General features: G+C 50.3%; 10 protein-coding genes across 10 annotated transcripts; 6 read left to right on the top strand and 4 right to left on the bottom strand.

Moving 5' to 3' along the window:
* Positions 1 to 720: 720 nt before the first annotated feature.
* N7511_001013 (FMN-dependent alpha-hydroxy acid dehydrogenase) lies at positions 721 to 2452 on the bottom strand (the record flags this gene model as incomplete). The annotated part of the gene is made up of 6 exons (XM_057123438.1): positions 721 to 804; positions 857 to 930; positions 985 to 2005; positions 2049 to 2228; positions 2297 to 2355; positions 2425 to 2452. 6 exons carry the CDS (start codon positions 2450 to 2452, stop codon positions 721 to 723), a joined length of 1446 nt encoding a protein of 481 aa, XP_056989171.1.
* A 462-nt stretch (positions 2453 to 2914) lies between these two features.
* N7511_001012 (uncharacterized protein) lies at positions 2915 to 3430 on the top strand (the record flags this gene model as incomplete). The annotated part of the gene is made up of 2 exons (XM_057123437.1): positions 2915 to 2923; positions 3029 to 3430. 2 exons carry the CDS (start codon positions 2915 to 2917, stop codon positions 3428 to 3430), a joined length of 411 nt encoding a protein of 136 aa, XP_056989170.1.
* A 1209-nt stretch (positions 3431 to 4639) lies between these two features.
* Positions 4640 to 6990, top strand: N7511_001011 (6-phosphofructo-2-kinase PFK26; the record flags this gene model as incomplete). The annotated part of the gene is made up of 2 exons (XM_057123436.1): positions 4640 to 4920; positions 5160 to 6990. The coding sequence occupies 2 exons, from the start codon at positions 4640 to 4642 to the stop codon at positions 6988 to 6990; spliced, it is 2112 nt and encodes a 703-aa protein (XP_056989169.1).
* A 503-nt stretch (positions 6991 to 7493) lies between these two features.
* N7511_001010 (DsbA family oxidoreductase) lies at positions 7494 to 8311 on the bottom strand (the record flags this gene model as incomplete). The annotated part of the gene is made up of 3 exons (XM_057123435.1): positions 7494 to 7748; positions 7807 to 8139; positions 8267 to 8311. The coding sequence occupies 3 exons, from the start codon at positions 8309 to 8311 to the stop codon at positions 7494 to 7496; spliced, it is 633 nt and encodes a 210-aa protein (XP_056989168.1).
* A 426-nt stretch (positions 8312 to 8737) lies between these two features.
* Positions 8738 to 11159, bottom strand: N7511_001009 (SPX domain protein; the record flags this gene model as incomplete). Its single annotated transcript, XM_057123434.1, has 2 exons — positions 8738 to 8866; positions 8922 to 11159. 2 exons carry the CDS (start codon positions 11157 to 11159, stop codon positions 8738 to 8740), a joined length of 2367 nt encoding a protein of 788 aa, XP_056989167.1.
* A 1531-nt stretch (positions 11160 to 12690) lies between these two features.
* N7511_001008 (NUDIX hydrolase) lies at positions 12691 to 14026 on the top strand (the record flags this gene model as incomplete). Its single annotated transcript, XM_057123433.1, has 2 exons — positions 12691 to 13172; positions 13222 to 14026. The coding sequence occupies 2 exons, from the start codon at positions 12691 to 12693 to the stop codon at positions 14024 to 14026; spliced, it is 1287 nt and encodes a 428-aa protein (XP_056989166.1).
* A 325-nt stretch (positions 14027 to 14351) lies between these two features.
* N7511_001007 (uncharacterized protein) lies at positions 14352 to 14797 on the top strand (the record flags this gene model as incomplete). Its single annotated transcript, XM_057123432.1, has 4 exons — positions 14352 to 14441; positions 14490 to 14521; positions 14604 to 14685; positions 14771 to 14797. The coding sequence occupies 4 exons, from the start codon at positions 14352 to 14354 to the stop codon at positions 14795 to 14797; spliced, it is 231 nt and encodes a 76-aa protein (XP_056989165.1).
* Positions 14798 to 15182: 385 nt separating this feature from the next.
* N7511_001006 (uncharacterized protein) lies at positions 15183 to 16686 on the top strand (the record flags this gene model as incomplete). The annotated part of the gene is made up of 4 exons (XM_057123431.1): positions 15183 to 15328; positions 15423 to 15450; positions 15501 to 16038; positions 16100 to 16686. 4 exons carry the CDS (start codon positions 15183 to 15185, stop codon positions 16684 to 16686), a joined length of 1299 nt encoding a protein of 432 aa, XP_056989164.1.
* Positions 16687 to 17346: 660 nt separating this feature from the next.
* N7511_001005 (putative tetracycline transporter) lies at positions 17347 to 18765 on the top strand (the record flags this gene model as incomplete). The annotated part of the gene is made up of 2 exons (XM_057123430.1): positions 17347 to 17415; positions 17476 to 18765. 2 exons carry the CDS (start codon positions 17347 to 17349, stop codon positions 18763 to 18765), a joined length of 1359 nt encoding a protein of 452 aa, XP_056989163.1.
* A 401-nt stretch (positions 18766 to 19166) lies between these two features.
* On the bottom strand, positions 19167 to 20219 carry N7511_001004 (uncharacterized protein; the record flags this gene model as incomplete). Its single annotated transcript, XM_057123429.1, has 1 exon — positions 19167 to 20219. One exon carries the CDS (start codon positions 20217 to 20219, stop codon positions 19167 to 19169), a length of 1053 nt encoding a protein of 350 aa, XP_056989162.1.
* Positions 20220 to 20313: the final 94 nt, after the last annotated feature.

Genomic DNA, 20313 nt, shown 5'->3' with positions numbered 1-20313 from the left:
GGTCGCTATATAAGCCCTGGAGCAGACTAAGTAATGCGATATGCTCGTGTAAGCAACGCAGCCCCGCGCAGTTGATGTAATCACATTTCCTCGGAGAAGAACCCTCAGCCTCTAATATATCCAGTTCATGGTTATCCAAGCGTGTGTCCCATATTTGGCTTGAAATAAAATAATGAAATGGCCAGAAGGTCGCTTTTTCGCTATGAACTAGAAGGGAGCATGATGGGTTCAAAGACTTGCGAACCTGGTTTCGAAGACGGCATCATCTTCCATCAAACAGTTTCCTGGTCTAGCGGTTATGATTTTCCGTTAACAATTGCTTCAAGCATCTGTTCCGGAAAGGTTCTGGGTTCGATTCCCAGGGAAACTATTTTTTGTCCCTTTGGCCTTTAATTTGGCAGGTATGGAGAGGCGGATGATTTTTTTTTGGGTGTGGTGGGGGGATCCATCTAGAGTGGCGCCATAGGCGGAACCGTCAGAAATGGGTTGAAGAGAAGAGAGATATATAAACAGGTAGGGAGAGCATGAACAGACTCAATGGTTCGTCAAATGCGCTGGTCCACTATGAAGTACCATGGGGCTTGTTAGGGCTTGTGCAATGGAATCAGCGCAACCCTAATCTATGCGACCTGTATTTGAACTCCTGGACTGGATCATATCGAAAAGAAAACCATGCAGAAAGTTGGATTGGGTGTATATAACTCGAAAATTAATTAACGCTTATAGCTTTGCACGGAATGCCTGTAGTTGTTCGAGACCAGCAGGTCCATCGTAGATCTGTTGCTCGGTCATACGAGTGTTGATCTACAAGCCATGTTAGTTGGGCCAATTGGCGAGAGGATCCAAGTGTGCTTACATGCTGAGGTCCTAATTGATCCACACTATCCACACCAAGTAGACGCATACACGTCTTCATTTCATCGTTCAAAACTATGGGGGGAAAATTAGCAAGCTGTCTCCAGTGCGAATACCAAATCAACTTACTCTGCAAGGTACGACGGACACCGTCGACACCACCTGCTGCGAGACCCCAGAGAGCAGCACGTCCAAGACCAACAGCCTTTGCACCCAGACAGAGAGCCTTCACAGCATCAGTACCGCGACGGATACCTCCATCTACGTAGACCTCAATCTTGTCAAAGACCTCGGGGCAGTACTTCCGGATCTCCAAAAGGGTGTGGACAGCTGGAGGGGCAGTGTCCATAGCACGACCTCCGTGGTTAGAAAGGATGATACCCTTCACCTGAGGTGCGTGGAGCGAGGCGAGGTATGCATCCTCGTGAGTCTGCAGACCCTTTAAGACAATAGGGAGGTCTGTCTGTGTGGCGAGCCAGGCTAGAGTCTTCGTCCATGTCAAAGATGGGTCTGTACCGGCGAATAGTTGCTGACCAACACCGCCTGATCCCTCTGTCGGATTAGGGGTATCGTCTGCTGAACGCTCGGCGGCCTTCACGCCGCTTGTGACTGCGGCTGTTCTTCCAGTCATACCAGTTCGCTCATCATCCTCACGCTTTCCAGGAACTGGGGCGTCAAGGGTAAGCACGATGAACTTGATTGACTTGAGCTTGTTGATGCGTGCAAGCATAGTCTCACTCTTCTTGCGATCGATTTGGACATAAAGTTGCCAACCAAAGATCTGGTCCGGTGCGGCATCCTTGACAATCTGCTCGGGGGTCATGGAAGCATTGTTAGAGATAATCTGCATAGCTCCAAAGCTGCGGCATGCTTCCGCGATACCGGCTTCGCCAGAAGGGTGACCGAGTCGCGCCATAGCGGCGGGAGACACATAGATTGGGGTTTTTAATTTGTGACCCAGTACAGTTGTATCCAATTCGCACTTCGCGCAGTCCACAAACACTCTTGGTCGTAGAAGAATGGAACGGTAGACCTGATTGTTGAAGTGTTTGCTGACTTTGTCGTCGGATGCAGAGTAATAGTACGCCCAAGCCTTCTTGCTTACTTGCTTAGCAGCCACTTCCTCCATCTCGTCCAAGTTGAGAAGGTTCTCCATAGGCGGCGGGCCCTCAGCCTCCTCTTGGGGGTTCAACCGGGGCCTCTTCTTTGGGTAATGTGCTGGCGTCGACGGTTCCCAAGCATGCCTCGGGCTTGAGCTCCTCTTCTAAGATCCCCGGTGGGTGGATAGGATCATATTCCTCAGTGGCATCTTGTCCAGCGAGTTTCAGAATAATCTTTGCACCGCCAGGGTGGCTGCCCAGAAAATCGGTGACCTAGATAAGGAAGAGTCAGACATCTATTGGGGGATTGGGAGCAATAAGGATAGAATTGAAAATCATACATCGTAGACTTTGCCGTATAGGATCACCCAACAGCTCTCACGAGTGTTGTGCTTTGCGACTATTTGTCTTCGGTCAGCATCAATTTATCCGGCGTGGGGGGCACCAGGGCCAGATGCGGAGAAAGTACCTTCTGTCGCATCGAATACCTTAGCCATTCTCAAGACACAAGCAGAACCGGAGCAAAGTCAGAGTATCTACTTATAGAGGGCGACACCGGGAATAAAAAGCAATTGCAAGGTGAGGAGAGAAGACCGGAAGAAGAGACATCATGGAGAGAGTGTGGGGAACGGTCGGTCGCCGCTTTTTCCTTGTTGGGCCGTTTCGATTGCCGACAGGGTAATTGAAACCACCCCCACGTTATTGGTGGGATAAATGTGGATGAGAATGGCCAATGAGGGTCAAAAAAGGAACTCAAGAGGGAAGAAATGCTAGCATAGAAGCATAGAAGCATAGAATCGAAGATTGAAGGATAAGCTAAAGTTACACGGTAGTCACCTGAATCAACACGTGAGAGCTCAGTTACCCCAACTTCCCCCCCCGGAATCCAACTTCCTTCTCAAGCGCTGCGTACGCTTTGGACTATATACCTGCATCTGATTATTGATCAGTGGAGCACCATGTTTGAAGTATGTTTTCCTACCCTCATTCCCAGTTATCCCACCCTCCCCCACTCTCTCCCCGCTGTCCCTCGCCGTCCCTGTCCCTGCCATGTCTGACGATCTCTTCCCCAGCGTCGTGCCGCGGATCGGTATCACCTTCGAATGCACCGCGCGCGTTCGGCTGTTCTGACCTCAGATGAGATCGTGGAAGTGCGTGCTGCTCAACGAACGTTCGAAGGTGCCTATGTCCGGACTGCCCTTTCTCAGTTCTCGTTCGCCTTAGTTGTACTCAAGATCTTCACCGCGGAATTTTACAGCATTGGGGCTCTTTTCGCGATTTATGGAACAGGTGTCCTCATAATTGGACTCTTTCGCCGGTCCCAGGGAAACAGACAATTCTTTTCGGAGGTAGGAGAGGATGGGATTCATCGACATAAATTCAGAACTAGTGGGAATGCGGTGTTGGTTCTCACAGCACTCAGTATTGCAGCATACGCATGCTTGATTGGCCTGACCTTGAACCTGAGTAACTGATAAGGCGCAGTCTGCGTGGAATCACTTGCACCGTTCTACCAAGTACACCGTATCCCAGATCCCTCCTATTCCGCTATCCACCTATTCTCTCGGCATGCAACCTGGGGTACCCCCTGCATTAACGCCAAGTGCCAAGTATTCCGTATTAGTCTACGTGATATGGGTCAACCCTTCCGGGGAGTACGGCCACGGAGATCGGCGTGCTGAAACGGAAGCTTACAGTTGGTTGGGGATCAACTTGGTGTGTCGAGAGAGCGAACCAAGGAAGCCGAGTATGCCCCGAGAAGAGGGCGATATCAGCCCGCGCGGTAAGCCTTAGGTCACGCCGTGTGTTCTGTTTATTGGTCTTTGATCTACCGGAGGCTGAGCCCATATCCAAATTTGCTTTTGTTGAGCTGGCCATGACTGGAATCAACCCACTGAGGGTGTGCTGACCCTGTCTGGAGATCAAAGAGGGGGTTGATGGCTTGTAAGCACATGTTGTAGTGGATTTGTAAAGCACAGGGATCATGTTGTTTTGTTGCTCGTTTCTTTCGGATACCGTAGCCAAGCATTCTCCCTTAGCTTACTGTAGAGATAGGATGAATACTGGTATATCTTGCATGATCTGTGAGACCTCCCTCGCATGAGATCTCAAGTATAAGATCTCTTTATCCTGTCCCAGGACTTTCATTCCCCTCACTCCAGTCACTACTGCGCTGGATAGAGCTCACCTTTGACATCATACCTGACGATCTTGCTTTCACATCATTGATCAGTCTTGATCCACTGCACTAGCTGCTTGACCCGCATAGCCATTTCGTCATTTGAAAGCGGTTCTCGCTTTAGGGCGTAAAGGGTTCGTTTACCTCATTTGACAGTCCTTAGCGCCCATCCTGGAGACACATGCTAAATCGCCAGGATAAAAAGCGAGCATTCGGGTTCCAAGAATCCAACCTATAAGCATCTCATTGTTATTCTGGTCCTTTCTCCTGAGATTGTTGTCCTTGTGGTGTTGAGGGCAGCGAAGTGACGTTCTGGTTGCCGGGGGTTGACTCATCCACAACCTCTCCCCCCACCACTTTCTCTCTTTTCTCATCAAAATCCTGTCTTGAGGGGATCCCCATCGCAATCACAACGACTGGGTCATCTGCATCAGAAAGCAAGTCCTGAGGAACAGGCGACACTTATTCTATAAAAGATAAAGATCGGAAGATCCCCCTGCAGGGGATGGCGCAACATTCCAACATCGCCCGGTCGGCTATCATGATGTCGGCCACATCGCCTGACGTTGCAGGAGATCAAAGAAATAATTCTCGGCCCAACGGCGCCACGTCCACCGGAACTGGCTCGGGTTCGGGAAAAGAAGGAGCCCTACTGCCTCCGAAAACCGTCGTCAATCGAGCGCTAGGCAATGACTTGCATTCCGAGTCTTCACAGCCGCCCAAGGGTGGAGTCGGGAACCCTTTGGCTGACACTCCGGTTTCTACCGCACCCCCGTCCCCACAGATGTAAGTGTGTCCAATTCCCTTGTCTGAATCCTCGGGGGGTATGTGTTTTTCAGATCTCTGGCCTATCAGAAGATCCAAAGTATGATCGATGAGATCTCCGGGATAGATCCCCGGCGGCTGAAGTGCTGCCGTACTCGGAGCTTGTCTGCTTACCCCGGACCCCAAGACCCAGCCCATTGCTCTTATGTTTGTCGCCTTACGCACTTAATGAACCTTATCTGACGTTATTTCATCGACAGCCTTGGCACTCACCAGCCTGCCGGAACTCCCAGTCGAGTTCGAGCAACCACTCTTGATATCCCCGGACTGACGAAGTCCAAGGTGTCTCCAGATGGACGGATTGCCCAACGTGATGTCGGCGCAAAGCTGGTCATTGTCATGGTCGGCCTTCCGGCTCGAGGCAAGAGTTACATTACCAAGAAATTAGCCCGATACTTGAATTGGCTCCAACACGACACTGAAATCTTCAATGTTGGTCAGCGTCGTCGTGTGGCTGCTGGAAAATCTCCGTCGTCAGCCCCGCTTAATCGCAACCGCAAGCCAAGTGCTATTCACAACGATCTCATTGACTCAGTGCGTCGGTTGAGTGTCAGCGTTGGGTCCAATCTGAGGTCGTCCGAGACAGCTGAACCACTTAACGATGTCCCGCTTCCCCCTCCAGTTCTCCCAGCCAAGATTCTCGTCAACGGCGAGGAGCCAGAGCAAGTCTCTTCAAATGGAAGCACCGTGGTGCCCTCGATTGACGCGGGACCTGGCCTATCCGCTGAGAATGAAGAAGCTATCAACGAGGCTTCTCCCGAACCAATTGACCAGACTGCAAACTTCTTTGACCCTCAGAACCAGCTTGCTGTCAAGATGAGAGAGCAAGTGGCGCTCGACACCCTTGATGAGTTGCTTGACTACATTCTGGAGGAAGGTGGCAGCATTGGTATCCTCGATGCCACCAACAGCACCATGGAGCGTCGCAAGGCGGTTGTTGACCACATTCGCCAACGCGCTGGCCCTGAACTGAACATCCTGTTCCTCGAAAGTAGCTGTGTGGACCCAGATCTCCTCGAGGCTAATATGCGCTTGAAACTTTCTGGTCCCGACTACAAGGGCCAGGACCCTACTACGGCTCTGGACGATTTCAAGAAGCGTGTGGCTCTCTATGAAAAGTCCTATGTACCCTTGGGTGAATACGAGGAAAGGAACCGCATGGCCTACATCCAGATGATTGATGTCGGTCGTAAAGTGGTCGCCCACCAGACCCATGGATTCCTCTCCTCTCAAGTTGTCTACTATCTGCTCAACTTCAACCTCTCTCCTCGCCAGATTTGGATTACACGACATGGCGAGAGCATGGATGATGCTGCTGGCCGCATTGGTGGCGATTCCGATCTCAGCGAGAATGGCAAACGGTATGCGAAGGCGCTGGCTCGCTTCGTTGACCACCAACGTCAACAGTGGGAGACATATCAGCGACAGAAAGAACTTCTGAAGCACTTCCCACCACGCCCTGGTGACAGCACACCTCCCAATCCCTCTTATATCTCCCGAGAGGGACCTCGCAACTTCTGTGTTTGGTCATCTATGATGCAACGCTCTGTTCAAACCACCGAGTATTTCAATGAAGACGACTACGATGTCAAACAGATGAGGATGTTAGACGAAATCCATTCCGGCAGGATGGAGGGCATGACCTACAAAGAAATTCAAGATCAGTACCCTGAAGAATATGCCCACCGAAAGAAGGACAAACTCTTCTATCGTTACCCCGGACCTGGCGGAGAAAGCTATCTCGACATCATCAATCGTACGCGTGCCGTCATTGTCGAGGTTGAGCGCACCACCGACCATGTGTTGCTTGTCAGTCACCGATCTGTTGCCCGCGTTCTTCTGGCTTACTTCCGTGGCCTGAAGCGTGATGAGGTTGCCGACCTCGACGTTCCAATGGGCGTGCTGTACATGCTTGAGCCGAAGCCTTATGGGGTTGACTTCAAGGCATACCGGTACAACACTGAGAGCGACTGGTTCGACTATCTCCCTGATTATGAGCTGCATCAAGTCCGTACGCAGACCACCCATTAAAGCCCAACTAAAACAATCGCACATGGGGCTTCGCAATTCATGACCTGCTTATGATGTATCATGACTTGCTTCTGACATGACTTGACTCCGCCATCTCACATTCCAATGCCAATGCCAGTTCTTTCTTTCTTTCTTTCTTTTTTTTTTCTTTGGTTGTTCATGGGCCTTTTTTTTTTCTTTCCCGTTTGCACATTTGCATCTTAGTTTTGTATTATCATGCTCCTTGTTTCATTACCCGGTTGCGTTTCGTTTTCAGTGAGCACACGTTATTGCATGCAAGGCGTTAATTTCCTTTCTCATGCTTGCCCACTGTCTTGTTGCTATCCTACTGGCACATGGACATTAAGATAGAATTAGCCATGGCAGAATACTCGATCCAGCTAGACAGCACTACCATAGCCTGTCACTAGAACTGCTATTGCTGATTGTAACCAAAAGCTTCCTGCTCAATTTACCTCTCTCTTCTCTTCCTATCACAGACCTATCAACTGAATAGACCCATCCTACTCCTCCCGCTTGATCTTCTCAAAGATCTCCAAAAAGGCCTCGGGCTCATCCGCACCTTCAACATGATACTTGCCCTGCACAGAGATATAAGGCACCCCAGAAACCAACCTCCTAGCAGCAGTCTTAGCCTCCAAATCCACTTCTTCACCCCCAACATCCTCATCCAACATCTTCTTCACAGCATCCCCATCCAACCCAGCACCAACAGCAGCCTCAACCAAAACCCTCAAATCAGTAATATTCTTCTCCTCCTCAAAATATGCCCGGAACAACTGCTCCGCAACACGACTCTGCACTCCCCCCAATCACCCCCTCTTCCTCCTCCTTCTTCTCCATCTCAGCCTCCCGCTGGCCAGCATACCAAAGCAAGCGATGTGAGTCCCGCGTCGATCCCGTATTCCCTCCAAACGAGAAATGGATCCCGTCCCCTTCACCTGCAGCCGCAAGACGAGAGAAGATCGCGCTCATGCGCTCCGCGCCAAATTTCTGCGTGTACATCTCTGCCTTGTTGATGCCCGGATAGGGCGCGCTGGCTGGATTGAGGTAGAATGCTTTCCAGTGCAGGCTGAATGTGTCTGCTGGGTTGGTGGCTTTGTGGGCTGTTATAGCCCGCGAGAGCCGGCGGTAGCCTACGAAGCACCACTGTTGGTTTTGATGTTAGCTTTGTTATTTCGTTCTTTCATTCATTCTTCCTTTCTTGGGTTTTATGGTGTAGGTTATGGTTATAGTTATGGTTAAGGTTGGGATATGAAGGATTGGGGGTGCTTACCGGACACACGGTGTCTGATATGATTTGAATATTGAAGTTCGTCATTGTGAGAGGCTCTGATATATAAAGTGAGGAGTTTGAAAGAGGAGAATTGGAGTTGGACTTCTGTCGGACGGTTTTCAACGTCGGGGTTGACAGTCGATTTGTCAGCCGGGGATTGGGAATTCAATGTCCACGGGTGGATTTCGTACTTTGGGTCTCTTCTGTCTTTTGGTATAGGCCAGCCCGTGTCTGCTGATCCCCCTCTCGTGTGAAATAGAGGTGGATTTGGGTCAGCTCACATAGTTACAGCTCGAAATTATATGGAGGGAGATGGAAGACATTTGGTATCGAGGTACACACTATCATTTGTTTTGATACATTTACACCGTTCCATAGATACATGTTCCAAAAAGTATTGCAATCTGGACAGAGCCAGCTGGGATATCTACTGGCTAATTCTTGCGTTGGGGACAAATAAGACACACTCAGCTAAAGAACCTGTTGGCCCTGACTGGCCCACTGAGCCCCCGAATTACCGTCAAATGCAGCCGACGAGTTGGAGTAAACAGGCACATCGACGGAGGGGGGATTATCATGTTGCGCAAGTGCCGCGGAGTACTATTTGAGAGTCAGTGGGATCCAAAGGCAGCATGGGAAAGGAAGAACTTCTTACCTTGAAGATAAAGTTCAAGACCAAGGCAATGGCCAACCCGATACAGACAACGATAGGACCGATCATGTTATCCAGGTCCTTGCCGCTTCGCTGACGGATGAGTCGTGCCCGTCTCTCGTACATGAACCAACCCCATCCTGCAGCAAAGATGGCAAAGAATGTGTACACCACAGCTAGGGTCTGGGCAATTCGGTTGTGCTTGCCAGCGGCGTTATAGAGACCGAGGGACAGACTCGACAACAGGATACTGATGTGCAGCCATTTGATAAAAGTTCGCTGGTTGGCCAGCCAAACCTTGCTTTCAACACGAACGGGGCCAGCATCCTTGATCCAGATACCAGGGTGTCGGACGCCAGGAGGCAGGGAAACAGGAGCCTGTCCAAGCCAGCGCTCAGGGGACAATCCCACAGTCTTAAGAATGGACTCGAGGCGAGAAGGCGGTTCAGGCTCTTCTTCGGGTTCGTCATCATATTCGGGCTCTTGGGGCTGTATATGGGGAATTGAAGGGCGGGAGGGCCGCGGTGCAGGCTCGGTGATGGCTGATTGTCTCCGTACAACAGTGGGAGAGCCTCCGTAAGAGTGGTGGTAGGGTGAGCCAACAAGGGCACGGGGAGTTGGGCTGTTTGCTCCACCCATGAAACTGCCCACCGCGACATCTTCCTCGGCTCGTCGTGCCAATCTCTCTTGCTCTTCGTGGAATGCAGTTTCGGGATCGCGGCGGATATCATTTTCCAGCCCACCAAGCCAGAAGGGGAAGCTGTTAACATGGTCCTCGAACAATGAAGCAACACCGTGAACAAATTTGGAGAATCGAGGAGCGTCCTTGACCAGATGGGATACCATCAGGTCGTTAATCCACTCAGTGTTGTGGGCCTTGCCCCGAAGCTGGATCTCGAGTAGAGCGTGGGGGAAGCGATTGATCTCTCCCGTTCTGATGTTGTTGAAGGGATAGGTCATGTCGGCATCATCCAAGTCGGCGCGGTGCCACTCAGCTGGGTCGCGACAGGGACGTTCGGTGTCGAGAGAATCCTCCCGAATCAGGGCAAGGTTTGTATCAAGAGAGATGCGGATGCGGTCATCACCGGGGATTTGGAATGCAGTGCGCGTGTAATTGGCACGGAGCATAGGTTGCAGGTCATTCTCCTTGACAAAGGACTGGAGCTCATCAATATCCTTTTTCAAAGCTTCCGCGGCTGCTGACTCTCCGTTTTCAGAGTCCTCCATACGGTTGACCTTCTTGTCGAACCGGTATTGGCCGTCCAAAAATTCCTTGATATGCTTGTTCTTAAGCTGGATCTTGACCTGTCGGCTTTCGTCGTCTTCAGTGACAATCTTCTTCTCCAGGAACACAGCAGGCTTGTCCTTCAGTGACCCCGTCCAGCGAAGTCGCAAAGATCCAGCCTCGGGGGCTCGTGCAACCTTCTGGTTGTAGAGGTCGAATTGAGGGTTGTCAAAGTATAGGGAGGTAATGGTCGGGTCTTCAGTCAGGGTATCGAGGTCCTTGGAGGTTCCGGGGTTATAGATCAGAACGGGGAGACGGCGGAGAATATGAGTCTTCACTTCCAAAACATTGTCTTCGTGGACCCAGAATTTGTAGGAAGAGTATGTCTCACGGCCAAATCCACGCTCTGGCTCTTTTGGTTGCACGATGTCTTGACTCAATGTCTCTCGAACAAAGGAGTACATCACTGAGAGCTGGTGGACAAGAGGGGAATAGTCCTCCGAGTTGAAAGGTAATTGGGAAAGTCGCACTTGGAGCAACGGTTTCACTCGGTATCGGGCTCCACGCTTTCGGTCATGCTTCTTTGCAGCCTTGAGGAAGCCTGTAAAGTTGATCCGACTGTATTTTTCCAAGGCACTGACTTCCTTTGTAATGTTGTCCAGCTCTTGAAGAACCTCCGAAGCAATTGTTCTCTTCTTCTGATCGTCGAGCGCGGGGGCGTCTTGCTCCGGGGCGGGTGCCAATGGTCGCAATTTATCTTCACAAGCAGTTGTACGTTCTCGGAGTTGTTGTGAGGTCTCTGCCTGGAAGGAATTCACTTTGTCCAGCTGCACATTGAGTAGTTCCTGCACAAAGGCCTCCTCGTCCTGCTCGGTCCATTGATCGTCGTCCGAGTCGCTGGCATCCTCCCCAGTGACATCATGCTCTCTCAGAAGTGTCTTAAGTTTGGCGTAGTCGATGTACTTTCCTTTCCAGGGAGGGTACACCGCAGTGCGGAGGGTCTTCCCAAACCGCATTTTGAGCCAGTCTGATTGAGAATGGAGTGGTGCAGTTGGTTACTCAGGCACGTCCCTGTGCACTTTATAAAGGGAGTGATAGATAGGAGAAATCGAGAGACAAATCAATGCCTTTAGAGCGTTAAGTAGAGAAAATGTGAAAGGTATGATCCTATGCCGGAGATAAAATGCAAAAGAAGCCCAAAAAATAGCTTGGGACTAAGCGATGGCAGCAGCTTGAAACGAATGCGTAGAACCAGCGATAGACGCACGTGCTCAGCTAGAGCCAATCAGCACTCGAGGATGTATGACGGCTAAATCGAGACCTAGAGCATCACGTGATACGTGTCATCCAGTCACCTGATTTATTGTATTCGGTACAGTCCTGTACAGTACACAGCGAGATACTGTGAGCATCATATGGTTTCTTATTGGTCAGTTAATCATGCGCTAGGTCAATGCAATTTTGACTACAGTATACTAGAAATTGTCAACCGTCTTAAAATCAAGGTTGTAACCCCCGTGCATCGTTGACTTGATAGTTGACTTGAGACCGTAGCGAAGCGGAGAGGAAGAGGGAGAACTGCGTATTGATAAGAGAGAGGGGAATCTACAGAGTTGGTCGCCAAAATTAACCATCACTGACTGGGTAATGGGTAACTATACATGGACGATACTTAAAGCCTAAAAAGTGGCATGGGGAGGTAGGCTATATATCAAATAAGCTTAATGTAAGTCATTCAGCTTCCTTAGCACAATGGTAGTGCGTCCGGCTTTTAACCGGAAGGTTGCGGGTTCGACCCCCGTGGGTAGCGTTCGTTTTTTGATGATCTTGTTAGTATCCCCAATTTTATTGTGGTCAAAAAGTCTTTGGAAGGCCCCACTTATTTCGGCATTCACCACTTGTTTTTGACCGCCTACCCACAGGTGTGAATGAATTCTCCAGTTTACAGAACTGTCTTACTGTATACAGTGCTTTGCTGAATAAGAGCTGTGATGTTTACATGAATGTTTTGCAGGGAATGTATAGTAGCAGCTATGTGGCAGCTTATACCAAGTAACTAGATACAATAGCACTGTTTAGATAACGTTAGCTGGGGGAAACAAACCATTCGTTCTGCCAGTAGTAAGTTATATCATTAAGAAAAATGTAGCAATAATGGAGCTTGCAAAAGGCTTTGACGAGAGAGAGTACATGTTTACTATGGACTGACTATTTCTTCCAATCAGCTTCCTTAGCACAATGGTAGTGCGTCCGGCTTTTAACCGGAAGGTTGCGGGTTCGACCCCCGTGGGTAGCGTTATATTTTTGATGTTTTTGTTTGCTGATTGGTACAAATTGGCTTAGTCCAGTATTAATGTGTGTTTTTTTAAACCCAGAGGAGGGCCCAAGTTTATTGTATAGTAGCGATCATCAGCGCGGCTCAAGGAGAGCACTTCGGGTAGCGCACAGACCACTATCGCTTCCCTTGAACTGACGCCGCTCTCCGCCCCCGGGGATTCCCCATGCGCGTTTGGGTAGTTATATATCAAACGAAATAGTGCGCTTCCTATGGCGAACGAAATCATTGGTCAAGAGTGCCCTGGGCTTCTCAAACATCTTCTTGATGGTCTCCAAGATTTATATCGCGAACCGTTTCCTCATGTTCCGAACCCATCCTCCGTCAAAAAACGAGCCTCGGTTGCTGTGATTCTCCACGTTCGACCAAGCTATGACCATTGGCCTGAGACCTCCTCCGATGATAACACCGGTTTGCCGATTGAAAAGTCTCTACACAATTTTTGTGAGCAAGATTGGGTACAAAATGGCGAACCGGAAGTATTGTTCATCAAGCGCTCCACCCGGGTGGGAGATCGATGGACCGGTCACGTAGCATTGCCTGGCGGGAAAAGAGACCCCGAAGACAAGAATGACCAAGCTGCAGCTATTCGGGAGGCCGAGGAGGAAATTGGTATTGATCTGACCGGCCCAGATTGTATTGCCGTGGGAAACCTCCCGGAGCGAGTGGTCTATGCCAACTTCGGCTCTGAAATGTGAGCTTCCCTTGACTTCTTGCAAGAATTCTACTAACTTCAATGACAGCCTGATGGTCCTATGTCCCTTCGTATTCATCGTCACTAGCCCTACCATCCCGCCTCTTCGTTTGCAACCCACCGAAGTAGCATCGATTCATTGGGTCCCGCTGCGTGCTCTCCTCTCACCTTCTCTACGAACCGTTGAATATGTGGATGTATCTCAAAGACTGCGGCTGGCATTCCCAGGTGGATTTTTACCTCGCCTGGCAATCCGTTCTTTGATGGGCCAGATGCAATTCTCGGCCGTCCGTCTCATCCCCTCTGAAAGCCAGTATTGCACGACGACTAATGGTTTTATCCCTGATGCTATTACCAAAAGATCAATATTCCACAAGATCGAACGGTGGCTTTTAAGTAACCAAGCGGACTCGACTGACATTGCTCGCCCGCTGCTGCTTTGGGGACTGACACTTGGAGTCATGACTGATTTCCTTAACATACTTCCACCGCATCGCTCAATTCAGCAGTGGGAATATCCCACTTTCACTACTCCCGACCTCCGCTTCATTGTGAGCTTAATGACCTCCAGCCTGAGGAAGCGCAATACCCTCAGTGCTACTTCGGGCACCCGGCCTCAAGATACGTCCGATAGGAGCTGTAGGACTAGTCCTGCTGGGACTTTGGGTCTTGGTGTGGCAAGATACTATGATTTGAAACACAGTCCTACAGATGGGACGAGCTATGCTGTAGGCATTTTATTGCGCGGATATTACCAGCGCATGACCAAGGCCATATATGTATTCCTAGCATGGCGCGCAGCAGTTACGTCAATCACCGGCATAGTCGTATGGCGCTTTCTCCGCCGTCTTTGAAATGCACGATAGTATAGAAAGCATACCATAAGTTAATATACGCAATTCTTGCCAAATCCTCGATGCGAATGTAACATTTAATGCATTCTTTCTGCCTTCGGCGTGTTCTGTTTTTTTTTTCTTCTATGGTCTTTTTTTCAGATCACGATAGTCTGCGAAGCCGATTAATTCCAGGTCTATAAATTGAAAAAGCAATGTAAAAATAGTCAATTATGTTAGTAGGGACGGAGGAAGTTGTAGATGTTGCAATGTTTGGGGTCACGCGTATCAGATACGGGAAGCTCCCAACTTCCGTTTGACCATCCTCCTCTTGTCTACACCTGTCATGGCTCAAAAGCTCTATCCACGAGGCACTGTCAAGCGCATTGTGAAAGCCCACTCCAACCGGAACGTGAGCAAAAATGCCGACATTCTGGTACGCTGTCCCCGCCTATATGATAACCCCCCTAACACGACTGTTCAGATCTTCCTCGACTATATGCTGTTCATGCAAGAGTATGTCCTCTTTGCCTTGCTGCTTTTGAATTTGCGCCCCACGAAGTTTCCGAAATTGCCGTAAACTAATCCGCCTTTGCAGGTTAATGCGCGAAGCATCGATCAAGTCGCGTAAATCTGGCGAAAAGGTTATCTCGGCCAATACAGTTCGCAAAGTTACAGAGGTACGTCTCTTCGAAGTGATGAAATTCGGGCTTGATCCACACAACCACTGGGATGTACAACTGACAAGTCTTGATACTCACTTAGAAAACATTGCGCAAGTTCCAGGGTTAGAGAAATCCCCTCGGCATCGGTTGATTTCGCGACAAGTGGCAATGGGTTATTGTACTGGGATTTGACGGACTCGCGTGGATAATGTGATTTGGAACACTGGCGTACTGGCGCTTGGGATATGATACCCAGCAAGACTGAGAATATTCAATTGAAGCAATGATTAAATTCTGATCAAACTGGAGCCTTGTAGTCGTAGCGTAGAATCAAGTGGTTTGCGAACGAGAGCCTAAAGTGGCTGCACACACCGACCAAGGGTTTTGGACCCGCATGTTGATTCTTCCTTCTTAACATCTCTTCTTCCTGATCATCACTTCGCATCTTGCGTTTTCATCGTGCTCCTGTACAGACCTTTTACTACTTTCACTTGTGTTACCCACATTCCATCATGGCTTCCGCTTCCGCCTCTCAGAAGCCCAAGGACCTCAAGGAGAAGGGCCTCTCCCGAGCTTCGAGCACCTCCAAGGCTGACCTTGAGAGCCCTGTTAATGATGTTAATGGAACTGAGAATAACCACTTGAAGGAACTGCAGAAGTATGATTCCCCTCGCGTGAATCTTGTCGCACGGCTTTGGCCCAATGCGCAATGACTCTTTAGACACAGTGAGCTAACCACACCCTTTGCTCAGGACTCTACGCAATGCCATTAAGAAGCTGGTAAGCATTTAATCCACAACTCATACTGTGCGCCACCCTCGATTCATCAGGTGCTGATGTCCCCGCCCTCACAGAACTCTACCGCCAAGCTCGATGCCATTCTCGCTGAGAACCCGGGCAAGTCCCTCGACGAACTCATTGAAGAGAAGAAGATCAACAACGACCAGAAGGCCCAGGCTATGAAAAAGCCCTCCCTTCAGGCTGCCGTCAACCAAATTGAAGAGCAGATCGCCATCTACAAGCAGTTTGCTGCCCAATACGAAGAGAAGTTGGCCACCCAGAAGGCCGACCTGCTGAAGGCACACAAGGAGGAGCTGGAGGCTGTTCGTGGAAACGTCATTGCCGACGCGACTGAGTCTAGCGCCAAGGCACTGCGCGAGCAGTTGCTTACTATGAGCAAGTTCCTGTGCGCCGCAGCCAACCTCCGCCGCGAAGGTGATGCTACTACCGTGGAGAGCCTTGCTTTTGAGGGTGTTCTATTCCAGGTTTATGGTGGCTCGCAGGATGCAGTCAATGCTATGGTGAAGTTGATTGACGGTGCTGATGAGAAGGTTGTGGGCGTGGAGGGCGATGCGCTTGAGTTCAGCTGTAAGTATCTGGTCACCCCTCCATATCGCGGAGTCTGTTTCCTAACATTATTTGTCGTTAGATGGCGATGTGAAGCAGGCCTCTGACAAGTTCGCCCCCGTCGAGGAGATCACCGAGACTGTCTCTGAGACCACCCCCGCTACTGACCCTACCATGGCCAACGCTGGCCTTACCGAGCTTCAGGATGCCTCGTTCGGCGCCAATGCTGCTCCTGCCGCCGAGAACGACCAGCTTGCTCCGCCTGCCCAGACTCTTGTTTCCGATGCTGCCAACACCATTGCGGAGAAGAGCTATGACTCTGCTAACCAGGCCGGTGATGCCGATAATGTCGAGCTTCCTCGTAACCCTGCCGAAACTGATACTGGCCTCCATGCTACTCCTGCCAGCGCTGATGGCGGTTTGAACAACGGTTCTGTTGGCGTTGACGTTGCTCAAGAGAACAACGCCAAGGGTCAAGTCAACGGACGCCGTGGACGTGGTGGCCCTCGTCGTGAGGGATCTCGTGGTGGTGGCCGTGGCCGAGGCGATGGCAAGCGTGAGCGTGGTCGTGGTAGTGGTGGTCGCGGTCGTGGCGGTCGTGGACGCGGTGGCGGCAATGGTTCGCCTTCTGAGGCCCAGCCCAAGACCAACGGCAGCACAAATAACTAAGCCGCTGAGCGCTACGTGCCTCGGGATCAATTCTCGATACGACTCCATCGAGTGGATTTCCGGGCCATCTGCTTTTTCATTATTCCCCTCTACGATCACTGGTCCGACTTCATGGATCACGAACGCAACGAATTTTCTTCACGGAGAGTCGCTTTTTTTGATCTCTTCGTCTGGCTCTACCAAAGTCTTATGGACCATGTTCTGCTATTTTTTTGAGCGTGCATATTCCGATTTTTCGAGAGCTTTGCTTTCACGACATACATATGTATTCTATGGCTAATGTTTTATCGGCGCGTATGAATGGACCGGACAGGCCAAGGTCGGATATGGATCGGAATTGATTGAGGTGACTGACACCGCTGCTTGTTCTATTCCTTGTGTAGAAGTAGAAGTAGGAGTACTTTATAGACATCAATCGTGTGTTGACAAGGAAGTATGGCATCACATGATACCGCCTCACGTGATATAACATCAGGTCATCCCGCGCTAACCGCGATAGGAAATCCACTCCGGCATGTAATCAGTGGAGCTTCGCGTTCTCCGGACAATCAGATCAATTCTCGAGTCCAACTGTCCACTTCCTTTCTTTCATCTTCTTGCTCTCTTTGATCCTTCACATTCTTTAAATCCACTTTATATATCAACCCGGCGCCAGCAAACATGGCCATCGCTGGCGCCCAACGTAAGCAGGTGCTGAAGGTGTTGATGCTTTCATTGTTGATAGATCTGGTAAGATGGAAGCCCCTCCACGCCAACAACCACGTTGCTCCAAACTGACAATGCCCCTAGATCTCCTTTACATTTATTCTGCCTCTATTTCCGTCACTGCTCTCGTTTTATCGCGCCCAAGATTCATCCCCGGATTCCCTCCTCAACCGCATCTTCCACTACCTAAACGCCTACAAGAATGCCTTTGCTCGCCCAATTGACTCGCGCTATGATATTGTCCTCCTCGGTGGAGCCCTCGGCTCCCTTTTCTCTCTTCTCCAGGCCTTCGCCGCTCCGGTGATTGGCCGTCTCTCCGATCGTTATGGCCGTCGTCGCGCGCTTCTCATCTCCATGATGGGCAATCTGTGGAGCGTCGCGCTGTGGGTGTCCGCCCGGGACTTTCGCACTTTCTTCGCGAGCCGCATTGTCGGTGGATTGAGTGAAGCGAACGTGCAAATGGCCAATGCCATTGTGGCCGATGTCACGGATGCTGAGCACCGAGGCTCATCTATGGCGTTGGTTGGGGCTTGCTTCAGCATTGCGTTTACGTTCGGTCCCATGCTCGGTGCGGCACTTAGTACTGTTGATATTGTTGCTGAGAACCCCTTTATTGTTGCTGCAATTGTCTCCTTCGCTTTGATCTTTATCGAGACTACCTATCTCTGGGCTTGTTTGCCGGAGACTCACCCGCGGTTGACGACGCTGAAGCATGAGGACCAGAAGATGGATACCAAGGGAGATGCGTCAAGTAAAAAAGCAGATGAAAAGAAGTCTGACTCTACTAAACGTGTTCATACTAACAATCCTGCTCTTCTCAACGCTCTCCATTTCCTCTTCTTGCTTCCGTTCTCTGGTCTAGAATTCTCTCTTCCATTCTTGACTACTACCCTATACGCTGGGACAGCTACAACAGCCAGTCCTGCTGCATTGAATGGTCGACTTCTATCCCTGATGGGCTTGATCGCTTCTCTCCTTCAAGGCACCCTAGTCCGTCGTCTTCCTTCTCTGATCACCCTCCGCGCCGGTGTCGTCGCCTGTGCCATCTCATTCTTCTGCCTTGCTCAAGTGTCTTCTCCCTCGGGTCTGTATTTGGCCGGCGCTCTGCTGGCTGTTACTAGTGCTACCGTTGTAACAGGATTGAACAGCCTGGGTAGTTTCGAGGCACAGGATGCGGACCGCGGTGCAGTCATGGGTCGCCTGCGAGGATGGGGCCAGGCTGGTAGGGCCATTGGTCCTATTGTGTTTTGCTCGTTGTTCTGGTGGGCTGGCCGTGAGGCTGCTTATACAGCTGGTGGCGTGGCTATGTCTGTCGTTGCGGTTGGTGTCTTCACTCTGTTGAAATCGCCTGCTGTGCACAGAAAGACCGAGTGAATGTGTCACTTGAGTCTTGATCATTCGTATCGCGTCGCTGGTCGATGCGTTATATGTATTTGTATCATCTTGCTCATTGCCCTCATTTTGGGAAATGTATTCGAATGTTTTGGAGTACTCGATGGAATTAGTAGGAGAATGTACAATTGCTGCTCATTTAATTCGGTTGGTCAATGATCTAAGGACGGGGTATATAATACATAGAGTGGTGAGGGAGAAGATGTCCAGATGGTCCTGCCAAATAGACAGGTTCAAAAAAGTAAGAGAGCAGTCTGGTAATTTGACCAAAAACCAGAATGAGATCAAAGTGAGGTCGTTTCTCTCGTACGAGGTTCAACCTCATTAGTATGGTCTGCAGGGTCACCGCCAATTCGGTGATATACTTGATGTCATTGGGGTGGTTATGATCGACGGTGATCACTCGAATCAAATTCATGACCCTGACAAGACTCCATGGCCAGCCCAGGGTTTGCGACTGGATCCAATGAGCCTCGCGCTTTGCCAATAAGCCAGTCTGTCAAAGTGACGAACTTTGCAGTCCGTTCCCAGCCGTCTGCTTCATCGGCGTGCTCAATAGTATGAGTCAAGATGCGACCTTCTTCGTCGAAAGAGAAGATGAACAGACCAGTAAATTGCTCCTCTTTTGAGAGCTTAAATATGGGCTCTTCGCCTCCGAGGAGCACACTCAGGCCTTTGTTGGTACTCTTTGTCGAGGCTGATAGATGGCTCTCCTGTAACGAAGCAGCATTTTGAGCTGCGGTCGAGCTCGCCTTTGACGAAGTAGAGGGGCTGTGAAAAGGCCCGCTATCTGTCCGAGGCTCAGTCTTCCAGCGGACTATTAGGCGTTCATCGCCGCAGTCGTGGTGTTCACCGTTGCGCAATGGATCGAGTAGTGTGCCTGAGCGCACGATCCTTTCACTAAGGATTTGCAGCCTCACGTTTCCGACCAAGGGAACGCTACTCCACGCGACTGGGACTGTCCATAGTGCTGCGCGGTATAGTGTGCGTCCTTTGACTGTTGGAAGGTGTGGATGCGTGGATGGGAAGAGGTGGAGGTTCACACTCGGGGCGAGGATTTCAGTGGGAAGGGTATTGTACAAGAGGGTCGGGAGTAGGGGTGATAGGGTCCGTAATGCTTTAATCATGTTAGTCGAACAGATGTGAACAGTGAAAGCAGCATGCTCACTCTTTCCGAGTTTCAAGGTCCTCTCATCGGGTGGCTTATGGTCGTTTCTCGGAGGAACTCCATCTCCTCCGTCTAGTTCACGGCGTACACGGCTCGGGCTGAAATATGTAGTCGGAAGCGGGGAGACTGATGCTGGCGGAAGCCATGACTCGTTGAGAAGGCCATGGCGAGGCTGTGCAAGCTGCTGTCGCGAAACCGACCTAAAAGATCGCGCTGAGGCAGACCTCTGATTAGGAAGGATGATGCGCGGATAGACCAGCTTCGGCATTATGCTTCAATCATTGAGCTGATCCTTGTGTATCGTGTTGTCAAGCCATGGAAAACAAGGCTGAAGCGACAAGTTGGAAAGGTGAGAGTTGAAG

This window comes from Penicillium nucicola (assembly GCF_028828085.1).
Source record: "Penicillium nucicola strain IBT 29836 chromosome Unknown utg000001l, whole genome shotgun sequence".
Taxonomy (NCBI): domain Eukaryota; kingdom Fungi; phylum Ascomycota; class Eurotiomycetes; order Eurotiales; family Aspergillaceae; genus Penicillium; species Penicillium nucicola.
This window is presented reverse-complemented; position numbering and strand designations above follow the sequence as displayed.